Source organism: Medicago sativa, chromosome 3 (assembly GCF_051527215.1).
Source record: "Medicago sativa cultivar Bolivia chromosome 3, Bolivia_mono, whole genome shotgun sequence".
In the NCBI taxonomy this organism is placed as follows: Eukaryota; Viridiplantae; Streptophyta; class Magnoliopsida; order Fabales; family Fabaceae; genus Medicago; species Medicago sativa.
The window spans coordinates 102,887,735-102,901,748 of NC_140751.1; the positions used below are offsets into that span (position 1 = coordinate 102,887,735).

Here is a 14,014-nt window from a genome sequence, read left to right on the forward strand (position 1 = left end):
TTTTATGGATTTTGTTAACGAGTATTCTGGGATACACTTTAAACTAACTAATGTAATGATTACATGCATTTTCATAAATATTTCTTACTCATGGTCTTTAAAAAGTGCTAGAAAGACACTCGTTAACATTTTTAATTTTTTATTCTTCAAATAACATTACTCAAGAATTGGGTATTGAATTGTTGCATGAAGTTTCGGTAGTGATGGGGATTGCATTGTATCAGGTGAGGTTGGGAAAAGCAAAGCTGGCGACGCGGGTCGGAGTAAATTTTAGATATTAATGGGAAACTCGGAATACGTGAAATATCTGGGCTGCTAGCTGCCTTACTACTGGGTATTGAATGTTGTTGTCGGACAAATTGAAGTCTCACTTCCATAGTTCAATTGTACTTTCAAAATATCCATATTAAGGTCTCCACATTGTATTCCCTCCGATCACATTTATAAACAAAAAAAACTTTTTAAATACATTTAATAATTAATGTATCTAACCCATAAATGTGATCGGATACATTAATTATTCAATGTACCTAAAAAATTATTTTTTGCTTATAAATATGACCGAAGGGAGTACAACTTTCAGTTCGATTTGATTTTTCCATTTACTCTAGGTCTTGAATTTACTATACTCCTTCCGTTCCATATTATAAGCAAAAATAAATAAAATCACATTTATTAAAAAAAATCAAAACATAGTAGTTTGCAACATAGTTTCTTATGTTATTTTTGAAATAAATTTTATAGGAAGATGTAAAAACAATTTTCATTGGTTATTGGTTATTGAGAAAATGAAAGAGAGAGAAAATTGAATGTACTTTGCATTTAATTTTCCTTTGGAAAAGATAATTTTTTGAAACAATATAATTAAATACTCTCTCCGTCCCTATATGTAATCACCCATTTAATTTTATTTTTGTCCCTAAATGTAAACTCATTTTCAAATTACTAGATGCATTTATTATTTTTTTCCTAAACATACCCCTAATTAACTACTAACTTGTCTTGATATATGTAAAGTCAAATTTAATACACATACAAACAAAGGATAATTTGGTAATATTAACACACAAAATAGACACATTAATTACACTAACAACTTTTCTTAAGAAATGTGAAAAAGACAAAGGGGGTTTACATATAGGGACGGAGGGAGTATGATAAAAGTTGGTCTTTTTTGCTTATAATTTGGGACAAAGAAAATTAGTTTTTTTTGCTTATAATTTGGGACAGATGGAGTATCTATGCTTAAATATAAGCAAAAATTAGGAACATTTTAAATTCATTTATTAAATTATGTATGTGGTCTATTATAAAGACAACATACATTATTAATTGAATGAATCTAAAATGTTGATTTTTATTTGTAATAGTAACAAGAGGATGTATGAGCATATCACTTAAGAAAGTTGATAGTAATTTTAAATATATCTACAAATAAATGATCGTTTATATTTTATGTCCCAAATTATTATCTTTTTACAAAAATAAACAATATTCATTCATTTAAATTAATAGACTATATCGATTTAAAGTCATTAAAAACAGAAAAGATGAATTTGTAAACAAACTCACGACATCTATATTAATAACATAAAACGGAAGAGTATATATGCCTGCATGCAAGTACGACTATATTTAAATTTTCGGAACACTCATTTCTCACGATTTGCAACGTTGACGATGTCAAAGTCACCCAATAGATTTGCACTTGATCAACACTGCACTAAGATGGAAAATCAAAAACACAAAGTACAAAGACGGAAAAACAAAAAAAAATAGAGTCGTGCTACGACGATAAAATCACAAAACAAATGAAAAAGAAAACTGAAAACATGTGGAAATTGCTTATTTAACTAAAAGTGAAAGATAAACAATTTGGCGGGGGTGATTTTGGGTTAAATTTGACTTTAAATCACCCCTCTTCAGTAGATCAAGAGGAAGAAAAATTGTGACGACTAAGGTTTGGGAAGGAGAAAAGAGAGAAAGAGTTTGGATTAATTTTGTCCCAATTATATGTCACTTTAACGATTTTATGTGAATAAACCCACTTAAGTTGGTCTGATAGTGTTGTCTTGAGACCTTTGGAATGTGTTCCTTTCAAGATATCATGTTCGATTCTCCTCGGTGCCAATTTAATGGGCAGGTGTGACTTCTTAAAAAAAACAATTTTATGTGAATTAGGGCTTCTTAAAAAAACAATTTTATGTGAAATATCTTTGGGAATTAAGAAATGTAGTTAATGTTATATCGAAAAGTACTTTTATAAATTATTTTACAAAAATATATTTGGGAAATAAGCATTAGTGATTCGTTGATATTGTAAAATGAAATATGATTTAGGAAAAAATTCAACTCAAAAGAGTGTATCCTCATTTATATTTGAGAAATGATATTTGTACAACCATTTTATGACAATTTTCTCTCTCATACTCACATTATTATTCTTATTATTTCTCTTTCTTTTTTCTCTATATTAATAGGAAGAGAGAAAATGAAAGTTGTCATCAAAGTTGCATTGTCACAAATAGTTGTACAAATATCAATATTTACATTTTGGTATAGACTAAACCGGTCTAAAACACGTTTTAAATCTAACTAGAATTCACAAGAGGCTTCAATTGAAGATCATGAACTCATTTTAAAGCAAGCAGAGGCTCATAGGCATCACCTTCATCAACCGTACATAGTGGAGAAATCCACAAAATTTTGGCACGAAAAAATGTCTACTGCATTACCAACTCTCAAAAACAAGCCACATTCACACGATTATGATGAGTAAAAAATGAAGAATCAATATTACATTTATACCTGTTATTTTTTTGCTTTAGTCTATCTTACTCAGATAGTATGTACAGTCTCAAACACATCAATATTCACACAGTTATGATGGGTAGAAACCAGAAAATAAAAGCATCAATATTACATTTATATCAATTATTTTTTTCGTTCAGTCAATCTTCTTTTGAAGGGTCAGTCCATCTTACTTGACTAGTATCTTATGTGTTGCTTCCCAGTCTTGGCCAAACATAAATGCAAAATGTCAACCTTCTAAAACATGCATGGTTCGATTCCAAACTTGTTGAGACGTGTCTACTTTCTTATTCCGCACCATGGTGTTGCGTTGCTTTGAAATGCTCCATATATCATCACCAAACAAACAACAAAAAGGTTGTCTTCCGATGCCGTAGAATTTCAAAAAATACATCATTGACATTGTTGTGCATAGCCGGAATTGAATGCATGCTTCCACAACACCACTATTTGTCAACAACGCACATTGTGTTGGGACAATGAAAAAGAAAATGCAAATTTTTCCACCAACCCTCCAACACATGTATAGAGTCAAATTGCAGCCTCCGCCTAGTTTAGAACTTAGAAGACACTTTTTGCACACCCTCCATGTAGCAGGTTCTTAACGGTAAGCACCCTGTATATTGAATATCTTTCATGCTTCTCCTTCTCTACCTTCTAAATCCTATCATCCTCGACAACTAACTAAGTCAAACAACAGAGTCAACAGTATTTTATGAGCGGAAGCATGATAAAATAGAGATGTTGTCAAAGCTCCATTTCCATGTTTTTGTTGTTGGTTCAAGTAAGTGTGGAACTCGATCTGGATCAAGGGCAGTAGGCTACGATAACACTGTCTCATCACATAACCAATTATAGGCCCAAATATAAATGCTTGTTGAATTCTGCTCTTCACCCTGCACTTTTCGCTCGCGCCCTGCAACCATGCCGAAAATACCCCTGCGTTAGTTAACTAGCGTACGTGTAAATCAAACATGTCTTAAATTTACACATGCGTAACTTAAGTCACGCTGCATGAGTTAACTCACGCAGATTATAAACCCAGCGTGAGTTAACTCACGCTGGTATTGTTTTTCATATTGAGAATGTTTTTACATATTCACGTTCAAATATACCAGGCACCGGTGATGAATGAATCCTAGTTGTTATACTTCTAATTGAATATACCAAACACAATAAATTCCTTTGAACCATCATATGTAAGCCACGTGGATCTTCTTAATTCCATACCTTGAATTGAAAAAAAGGATCTTTAAGCTATAAAGCAGAACAGTGACCTTGTAAGTACAATAACTAATAAGCATTAAAAGTAGCATAAACATTGAAGCACCGTCAAGCTCTAGATACCACAAAAGATCAAAACAGACTAGCGTGAGTTAACTCACGCTGGGTTTATAACCTGTGTGAGTTAACTCATGCAGCGTGACTTAAGTCACGCATGTGTAAATTTAAGATTGTTTGATTTACACATGTGTTAGTTAACTAACGCAGGAGTATTTTCGGCATGGCTGCAGGGCGCGAGCGAAAAGTGCAGGGTGAAGAGCAGAATTCATGCTTGTTTCCAGTCTAATGGATCATTTACTTCCTTCCTGTAGCATAAGTTTTGTCTAGCTATACACTCTATTAAGAGTCTTTCATTTGAACTTATATGGCTTGAACAAATGTTTATGAGTGGGAGTAGTCATCACCTCAGTCATATTTGTAGGGTTGTATTAGATTAAACCAAAAATTTTAAAATGGTAACGGAGGGTATTCAAGTTTCTTTGGAATACGTGTTATCAAATTTCCGTTATCGAGTCACGTTTTAGATTTTCGATCATGGAGTAGGGGATGTAGGAGTCCCACATTAAAAATGATATGGCATGAGCATGTCTTAATAAAAATTTAGGTTTAATTGTAGTTTTGGCCTCTTATGTTTCACAATCTTGCGATTTTGACCCCTATAAAAAATAATAACAAATCAGCCCCTTAAGTTTACCTTATTTTGCACTTTTGACCCCCTTATCCAATTTTTGCTCAATCAACGCACACGCGACTAGGATGTCATGTGTATAATTTTTTTAATTAAAATAGTTTGCTTCTAGATCGTATTTTCATTCATTTTGTTTAAATAAGTATTTTCACATATATTTAGTGTTTCCTTTTGTGATCTTGTTATCTTAGTATGACGTTTGGTTGGTTCGTCGTTTTGGTGTAACATTGTTTTGTTTCTCGTTCATGTTGTGGTGTTTATTCGGAACGGTATTTAGATGTTAGATATGTAAATGAATAACATTTTTTTATAAAGCAATCAAGGACAGTATTTTAATAAAAGAATAACATCATATTTAGTTTTTTTTTTAATAAAACGTCATATTTAGTTTTAAAAAACGTTTTTTCGTTTATACACAATTTTTTTTTTTTTGAAGGATCGTTTATACAAATAAAAGTAGCATTTGTTAATAGTATGGTTTTTATTTTATTTTTGAAGGTTTTTGTTAAATTCTTTTATTTCTAGATAATAAAGTGGTGTATCTGAAGCAATTCCATCGTTAAGGTCCCATGGTCTAGCGGTTAGGACATTGGACTCTGAATCCAGTAATCCAGTAACCCGAGTTCAAGTCTCGGTGGGACTTTTTTATCTTTTATATTCTTTTCAATATTCTTTTCAAATAAGTCATAATTTAAAGTCATAATTTAAACGCCTCTCCTTTTATTTATATTTTCCATATCAACCATAATTTTTTTTTGTTTTTTTTATGATAAAGCCAGGTGTATGTTGTTTTTGCATATTGATATAATGTTGAATTTAAACTATGGTTAAAACATAGTTTAATTTGAATAGTATTAATGTAAATATTTTTTACAATGTTCATATTGGTGAAACACTTGGCTTACTTTCAACTCTCAATTGGATACATGAGTTAGATTTGGGACCGGTTGATTTAGAATTAGACTCAAAGAAGGTGGTGGACAGTTTTCATGTCAAAATACGGCATTATCAAATTTAGTTTCATTATAGCTTATAGTAAATCCGTATTTTCTCATTTTTATATAAACTCTAGTGTTGAGTTTATGAGAAGTTTATGCGAAGACAAACAAAAGAGGTTGAGGTTGTTCATATGTTAAAAAAATTACCACAGGCTAACAGTGTAGATTTATAATGTTGAATCCAAAATTGCAGGAATTTTCCACATTAGCGCATAAGCTTGGTTTTGTAGCTTCTAAAAAATCGCAACAGAACAAGTGGACGTGCAATGCGCAACCAAACAGACGCTTAACAACGTTTCCAAAACCAATTAAGAGATCCATAAGGGAAGAACTAGTAAAACTAGTTTTCTCTTTCATCCTCTATAATTCTGATGTTGTCCCTTTTTTCCCAAAAAAATGTCATCAATTATGATTTGAATGAAGAATAATGTCTTACACATTAAAATTTAAGAATCTATTTCTTTAAAATGAGTAAGTCACTTTAAAGTATAATAAAGTAAGTAATATCAACTATTGATAAATAAACCAATGGTTAATATCAAATGTACATACATGACAAATCATGAGTATGTTGAATTATCAACCCTTAATTTTCTCATTAATGGTTGAGATCACTTACTTTACTATCTGCTCACTTTAGAAGTGCCGGATTCAAAATGTACAACCACTAAAAGACTTGGGACAAGGGGTAAAAAAAATTCAATTACAGGTGAAAAAAATGGAGCTTGTCTCTGTCCAAAACAAGCAGTCAAAGAAGTATCATCCATATCTACCACATCAGTTGTCAATTGGTCTTTCTATCCACTCTACATCTATCTCCAAAAGTTTGTCCAAGACCACTGAAAACAAAAACAATATTCCCCTTTGAAAGGTATTATCATGAGTTCAAGGAATTTACTGCCAATTTGTCTGCTGAAATGTGCAGTGAGCACTTTTTAGTTCCAAAAATACCCTAAGAAATGCCCAGAAACCGATAAGAGCACAAGGGTATTAATGAACTAAAAGAAGAAAAAATTTTAAAACTTAAGCCTCTATTCCTTCAGGGGTCCACCCTCTCTACATCAGGTAAGCCAAATGATGGCTCAGGGCATATCTCATTTGAATGACGTCTCCGCGACGATGAACTACTAGTTGCTGAAAGCTTCAAACTACTAGCCCCTTCTAATTTCGTACCAGAAGCTGCAGGGATTACGGCTACATCAGACGAACTCTGACGCCAACTACCAAACAAAGTAGCATTCCACGAGCCTCTGGAAGAGGTTGCTTTCAGCCGTGCAGAACTCGAACTTTCTTCTCTTACAACTTTTAAAGGATTTTCCAAAGCCTTGAGAACATATCTCATCGGTGGTCGTCTTGAAGGTTTTGGGTTTAGGCATGACCTGGCAACAATGGCTATTGCCCACACTTCCTCTAAGAAATCCTCATCCACAACAAGAGATGGGTCAACGATTTTCGTCACGAGCTCCTTGTCATACATGTTAATGCAAGGTAGAATTTGATCAAGCCATTCCCTTAATACACCCTCACTCGAAGCACTAATTCCCAGCTTACCAGTCACCAGTTCAAGTAACACTTTCCCAAAGCAATAAACGTCGTAGGCACAAACTGATGTTGATGAACCTGTTTCCACGGACAGTGCACAAAATTTGTGTCAAAATAATAGTAATAGATTGAATGACTATTCTGCTTAGCTCAACATAAATAAATGTCTCTGCCTTACCTCAAGTCAGAAAAGCAGAAAATGCAATTACCACAAGCATATAAAATAAACTACCAGATCAATCATCATCTAATACAAACTAATTCATAAAAATACTATATCCTGCAAAGCCAACACTAGCAATGAGGCATTTGTTTCAAGTCATCAAAATTCATTTCCAGAAATAACTATTCCGAAAATTTAATGATGGGAATGTTATCCCCAGGTACTTTTTATATAATTTTAGACACTTATATGCACTCCCAAATCCCAATAGTCTTTCATAGAAGTGGGGTGTAGAGCAATGTTATCGATTGCGGATAGTGAACCATTGCGAAAAGCTTAAAATCCGTCATTTTAACCCACCACATCCTTCGCAAATTAGCCGTGGAGATTATAAAAACATCCGCCACGGCTGATATTTGAGAACACTGGTGTAGAGGCAGTTATAGGAATTAAAAAAAGAAAGTTACAAACAGAATTTGTTCACACCTCATGGGAATCTATTTCTCAATCCCTCCCACGTGGAAATCATTTTGTTCCAGAAATCTTTTATGCCAAGGAATAAATTTTGCAACCATATAGCAAACATGGGAAGACCATGTGTACATTTTTAAAGTTTGGATTAGCTTATTTTTTGTTAAAAATAGCTTGTAAGTCTTACTGACACGGCTTTTGGGGGATGGAACAATTTTTTCCTAAGGAAGCAAATCCACGCATGCACCAAATACTTTGTAAGAAGGAAAGTGAGGAATTATGTATGACACAGACAAGCAATCAAAACATAAAACTTTTGAAAACAGAAATTGAGCTTCTACTTACCAGATGCGCCTTGTTCAGAGGACCTACACATTAAAAATAGAAATGAGAAATTAGATACATCTTTTTTATAGCAAACAATATGAATTTGCAAATATGACATTAAAACTAGTCAAACTCATAATGCAGCTGAACCACAGAGCAATGAAATAATGGCAGAAAATGTGAAAGAAAAAGCAAGGTAAGAAAAGAATCCAGCGTTGCAAAGCCCAGAAAAGTTAACGAGCAGTGATTACAAAAACCGAATGAGCGGCATTTGTTATTTAAAACACATACATATACAACAGACAAAATGACATTTCTAAAATATATAAATAATTCTTTAAGCAGTATATAATTTCAAATCATAGGCATTTTTCCCAAAAACGGACTAAATGATTAAGTCCCACAAAGCACAATGTGGTCAATGCACAGTGAATAACCATTCAGTTACTTTAAATACAATGTTAGCGGAGTACTTACTGAGGCAATCGCAGAAACCGGGTGATTTTACTTTGATGGGCATCACCTTCCTGACCACAGGCTTCACTTAGACTCCCTAACCGAACTTCATATCTGTCATCGAGAAGTATACTGCTCGCTTGAATATCTCTACAATACGTAGAAGATAGGGTTATCACCACTAGCAATCTATTAAGCTTCAACTTAGATTATATCATGTAAACTTGTTACTTCTCCATTCCAAGCACACTTGATCAGTCGATTAAATTAATTAAAAACAATATATTCAGAAGTTGAACTAGTTCCCAACCTTTTTCTTTTTTCGACTCTATTGAGTAGCATCTTAAAGATGGTTTACACTTTACACACAAAATAATGACAACAAAACCCAGTCACTACTATACACAGCCACCTTGAAGATAAAGAAAAAATACCAACTATACACAGCCACCTTGAAGATAAAGAAAAAATACCAACATGTATGACAGTATCATTTATAATTAGTCACAACAATATTTGAAAAGTAACCTAGTAAGCATATCTTAAACTTCTATGGACATCAACAAACACATGTTTTGATACAAAGAGGACCAACAGGAAGGGTTGAATCCTTCGTAAAGATGCAACGAGGGATGCTGTTGAGTGAGAATTCATAGTTTATTAAATCAGGTATTGCATCAGTTCTCAAAATGGAATGGCTGGTCCAAAACAAACAGGGAAAAAAACAAAGAAAAAATAAGGGAAATCCAAAAATACCTGTGAACAATAGGTGGAATACATTCATGATGAAGATATGATACGGCCTCTGCTGCACCAGTAGCAATCTTTAACCTAGTTATCCAGTCCAACGACTGCAAAGTACCATCTTCCGATGTGGTGTTTTTGAAGAATAAGCAATTAGACAAGTCCCCTTTTGGCATAAGTTTATAAACCAGGAACTTCTCGTTTTCGTTTTCTAAGCAATGACCTAATAAGGGAACAAATCTTTGATGAGAAACCTTGTTAAAAAAGTCCAATTCAGACAGAAAAGCATCCTTTTTTGTAGATCGCATGTCGATCCTTTTGATGACGACAGGGATCCCATTTTCCAAAACACCGTTGAATAAATCCCCAGTGTGGCCATGTTTTATGAGATTTGCATCACTGAAATCTCCGGTTGCCAGAAGCAACTGATGATATGTAAATGAGTCACCTACACTTGCAAGGTTTACCGATACACCAGGCGGCGGAGGACTTCCTCCAGCAGGAGCAGGGCCCACACCGTTTCCCCTTTGACTTGAAATACCCCTTTTACGAGTGCACAGAATCAACAGTACAAGTAGTAACGCCAAAATTGCAAGTAAACCAAGTCCACCCAAGACTGCCGCCAATATAATCTTAGTTTTATTACTCTTCCGAGAACCTTCTGTGGCTTTTGTCGTATTCGGTTGTCCAAAATTATCAAAACCGAGTCCCCTCTCCGCATAAAATGATGCACATTCCACCGTTGACTTCTGATTTGTCGCATTCTGAAGGCAATTACTATCTATTGATACGTTATGCATGAAATCCAAAACCTTACCCTCATAATAATTGTTTGCAAGATCGACAAAAGAGAACCTTCTGAGCACAGGTGTAAGATTTCCATAAAACAAGTTATGAGATATATTGAGCACCGCAACCGTAGAACCAGCAGAGGAACTAGAACTGGGAAGCATACCACTGAAACTATTGGAAGACACATCAACGAACGTCAACCTCGGCAGAGACCACATTTCAACAGGCAAAGAACCAGTAAAATTGTTTTTCCTCAGAACTACGGTCTGCAACTGCAATGAAACAGTAAAAAAGTCCGCTGGCAATGGTCCATTAAGCATGCTGTTTCCAAGTAACATTCTCCGCAAGTTTCTCAACCCTCTCAAATCAGGAAGAAAACCGCCAGAGAAAGAATTCTCACTAAGATCAAGGTCAACCAAGCTAGTAAGACCACCCAATTGTGCAGGCAAAGAATTTAGGTCATTACCAGAAAGGTTCAAGTATTGTAACATAGAAAGAGTCCCTATACCCGAAGGAATAGACCCAGAAAAAAAATTGCCAGACAAGTCAAGGGAAGAAAGATTTGCAAGAGAGCCAAAAGATTCCGGTATATTGCCAGTAAGAGAGTTCCCCGAAAGATCAAGAACCGAAAGTGCTGAGAGTTGACCTAAACTATCAGGAACATTCCCAGTAAGATTATTATCAGAAAGATAAAGAGAAGTAAGACTAGTCAAATTCCCAATAGTGTTAGGAATGACATCGAATATCGAACAAGAACGAAGATCAAGCACGCGAAGCGAACGGAGACTAACACCAAACAAATCAGGAATAGAACCAGGAAGATAAAAACCAGAGGCATTAAATGACTGTAATAGAGTGAAATTAGCTAAAGCGTCAACAGAAAATTGAGGGTTTCTTCTACCAATTCTTGTTCTTCGAAAACCAGAGATGTTGATCCCAACAACACGACCATTCTGACATGTAATACCAATCCAGATTAAACAAGGGTCTGGTTTTCTTGGCCATTCTTTGCTTCTTAAACCCAAAGAAGCTCTTAGTTGAAGAAGTGATTCTCGTTCCAAAGGTGAACTTAATGGCTGAGTCTGTTCCAATGTTCCATGAAAACACAGAAATAAAAGCAATAACACAAACCAGAAAATCCCTCTTGGATCCACCATTTTTTTAATCAGAATATTAATCAAGTTTGACTCTAGGATCCAACAACCATTACCATTGACCCCAACAAGTATCAATCTCTCCCTCTGTAATCACAATTCAGTATTCAGAAATATACATAAGATTAAGAACACATTTCTACATTCAACATTTTAGTATACATAATCAAAACAAAAACGGGGAAAAAGGAAGAGGAAAAGAAAAAAAGTCTAACCTGAAAATCACGAGCTGATTTTTTTATTTTTGCTTTGAATGAGAAATGTTTCTACCTACTCTCTCTCTCTCTCTCTCTCTTTGTGATTGTGAATGCTTCTTCTTGTTGTTGTTGTTGTTGTTCTTGAGTTGACAGAGGGAAAAAGGAGAAAAAGAAATTTAAAAAATGTAGAAAATAAAAAAGAAAATATAATATTAATATGAATGGTTGAAATAAAAAAAAATGGAGAGAAAGAGAGGTGTTAAAAACAACTACGTCAGAGAGAGAAGAAGAGAGACAGTAAAAGGTTGTTGGGGGATGCTGATGCTGGTGGTGCTGTGTTTGGTTTTTTTCTTCATCTCTCTCAACTCAATGACTGTGTGTTAGGGTGGTGGTGAGTGAGTGAGTGAGTGAGTGAGGGGTAAAATGGGGATTTACCGGTAATTCCGCCAAGTACAGCTAAGTCGACACATGCACTTCTTCTTCTTCTTCTCGTTCGTGGATCGATCAATCGATCACTGTGTGTGTGTCTTCTAAGTTGTGAGATTTATGCTTTAATGTCTTCTTATTGTGTATACCAACCACTACTTTACTCCACTTCACCACACTCTAACCACAAGTGTCTTTTTTTTTTTTTACTACAACTTATTTTGAGTTTTACCAACTTAAGTTTTGTAATATTGTTTAACAAAATATTCCCTTCGGTCTCTATATTTAAGAATCATTTTAATTTGTTCTAATTGGTATTAATTTATCTTATATATAAAGAAAATAGGAGGTTTTGATAAGATTTTGGACTGACATTTTTGTTATTTCAATTATCCTCTTAAACAAATTTTCACATAATAATATTAATTGTTAACCTATCTTTTTGAAATTTCGATAAAAATTGGAAGTTTTTTTAAAAGTTTAATTCATTAGTTTTTTTCTTACAAGAATTCATTATTTCTTTAAGGTAAATTATTAAGTACTTTAAAGTTTGGTTGGATATTGGACCTTTTGCATGCAAAAATGTGATTTTATTTTTAAATAAATTAATATTAAAATGTTATATGTCATAAAATAATTGGATACTTTTAAACATTTATATTTTTCTACTAAAAAAAATACATTTGTATATTTGTAAACATTCCATTTTTATATTTAATAACATATAACCCAAATATTTTTAAAGAAACCTTTTTATTTGCTAAGTAAAGAAACCCTTTTTAAACAAGTACAGCTAGCAGATGGAATATTTAAAGAATAAATTATTTATTGATTAAGGTATGCTTTTTTTTATTAAGGTATTTTTATTATTATTATTATTATTATTATTATCATCATCATCATCATCATTATTATGATGGTAGATTTTTTTAACTCTTTCTTCTTTATCATTCTATTCTTTAATAGTCTTTGTGAGTTTAACTCAGTTGGTAAAGATAATACATAATACATACAAGGTTGTGTTTCAAACTCTGGCCACCACCAAAAAAAAATTATATTCATTAATTTTTTTACTTCAATCAAATAGTCATCCTTGTATCCTCCTATTAATATACGCTACTAATATGATAGTTCCACTACTTCTACTACGGTTAAAAAAAAATCAGGTTAAATAGATATTTAAAAGAAAAAGTAAAAATAATTTTGTTGCAATTTTCAAATAGTAAGTAATTTTTTAGAAAAAAATTCTTTATTATTTCTTATCCATATCATATACATCGATATTGTATATTGAAAATTTGAAATAATTGGGTCAACTAAATTGTCTTTAACATATAAATCTATAAAGCATTAATTGTTATTTGTTCAATAATATCTATATCAACATTGCTGTGTAAGCACTTTTTAACTCTCTGTGTAAGGGAATCAATTGTTAGAGTTAGAAAGTCAAAAGTAAAAAGAATAATACAAGGAGTAGTGGTCATTTTAGTTCATAAATGTGTAATAAGTAATCACAATAGTCCTTAGTGTAACGAAATTTAAAAATAGTCTATGATTATGCATTTTATTAATCAATATTTCATGACGCTAAAATAATACTTCAATGTTGAAATTAATTATTTTTGTATAGGAATAATATGATAGTAAGTAAGTAAATACTTATAAAAAATAGGCTTAATTGCAGTTTTCGCCCCCTAACTTTCACGAAGTTGCGATTTTGGTCCCTTAAGAAAAAAAACTACAAAACCGGCCCATAAGTTTTGCAACTGTAGCAGTTTTGGCACCCCAAGGCAAAAAAATAAAATAAAATAACATGTGGCACCTCACTTAGGGTGCCACGTCAGTGTAGTCCGAATCAAAATTGACCTTGGGGTCCAAAACTGCCACAGATGCAAAACTTAAGGGGCGATTTTGTAGTTTTTTTTCTTAGGGGGCCAAAATCGCAACTTTGAAAAAGTTAG

General features: G+C 33.2%; 1 protein-coding gene and 1 non-coding gene across 3 annotated transcripts; one reads left to right on the plus strand and one right to left on the minus strand.

Annotated features, from left to right (window-relative positions):
* Nucleotides 1-5,346: 5,346 nt before the first annotated feature.
* TRNAQ-CUG (transfer RNA glutamine (anticodon CUG)) lies at nt 5,347-5,426 on the plus strand. The gene is given in 2 exon segments: nt 5,347-5,383; nt 5,392-5,426. It is a non-coding gene; the product is annotated as a tRNA-Gln (tRNA).
* A 787-nt stretch (nt 5,427-6,213) lies between these two features.
* On the minus strand, nt 6,214-12,164 carry LOC146943155 (Leucine-rich repeat protein kinase family protein). Of its 2 annotated transcripts, XM_085757260.1 has the most exons (6): nt 12,063-12,164; nt 11,646-11,767; nt 9,497-11,517; nt 8,762-8,890; nt 8,303-8,325; nt 6,214-7,401 (listed from the first exon to the last, which is right to left on the minus strand). In XM_085757260.1, the coding sequence occupies exons 3-6, from the start codon at nt 11,431-11,433 to the stop codon at nt 6,821-6,823; spliced, it is 2,670 nt and encodes an 889-aa protein (XP_085613386.1). In that variant the 5' UTR covers nt 11,434-11,517; nt 11,646-11,767; nt 12,063-12,164; the 3' UTR covers nt 6,214-6,820. The 2 variants fall into 2 exon arrangements, with proteins under 2 accessions (XP_085613386.1, XP_085613385.1); XM_085757259.1 differs by having other exon boundaries at nt 11,646-12,164.
* Nucleotides 12,165-14,014: the final 1,850 nt, after the last annotated feature.

Excerpts from the sequence above, each read along its gene's own strand:
- LOC146943155 (XM_085757260.1), bottom strand. The coding sequence starts at position 11,433 with ATGGTGGATCCAAGAGGGATTTTCTGGTTTGTGTTATTGCTTTTATTT. Across the intron at positions 8,326-8,761 it reads CGGTTTCTGCGATTGCCTCA|GTCCTCTGAACAAGGCGCAT; the intron begins GTAAGTACTCCG and ends TTTAATGTGTAG. Across the intron at positions 7,402-8,302 it reads CTCTGAACAAGGCGCATCTG|GTTCATCAACATCAGTTTGT; the intron begins GTAAGTAGAAGC and ends CCGTGGAAACAG.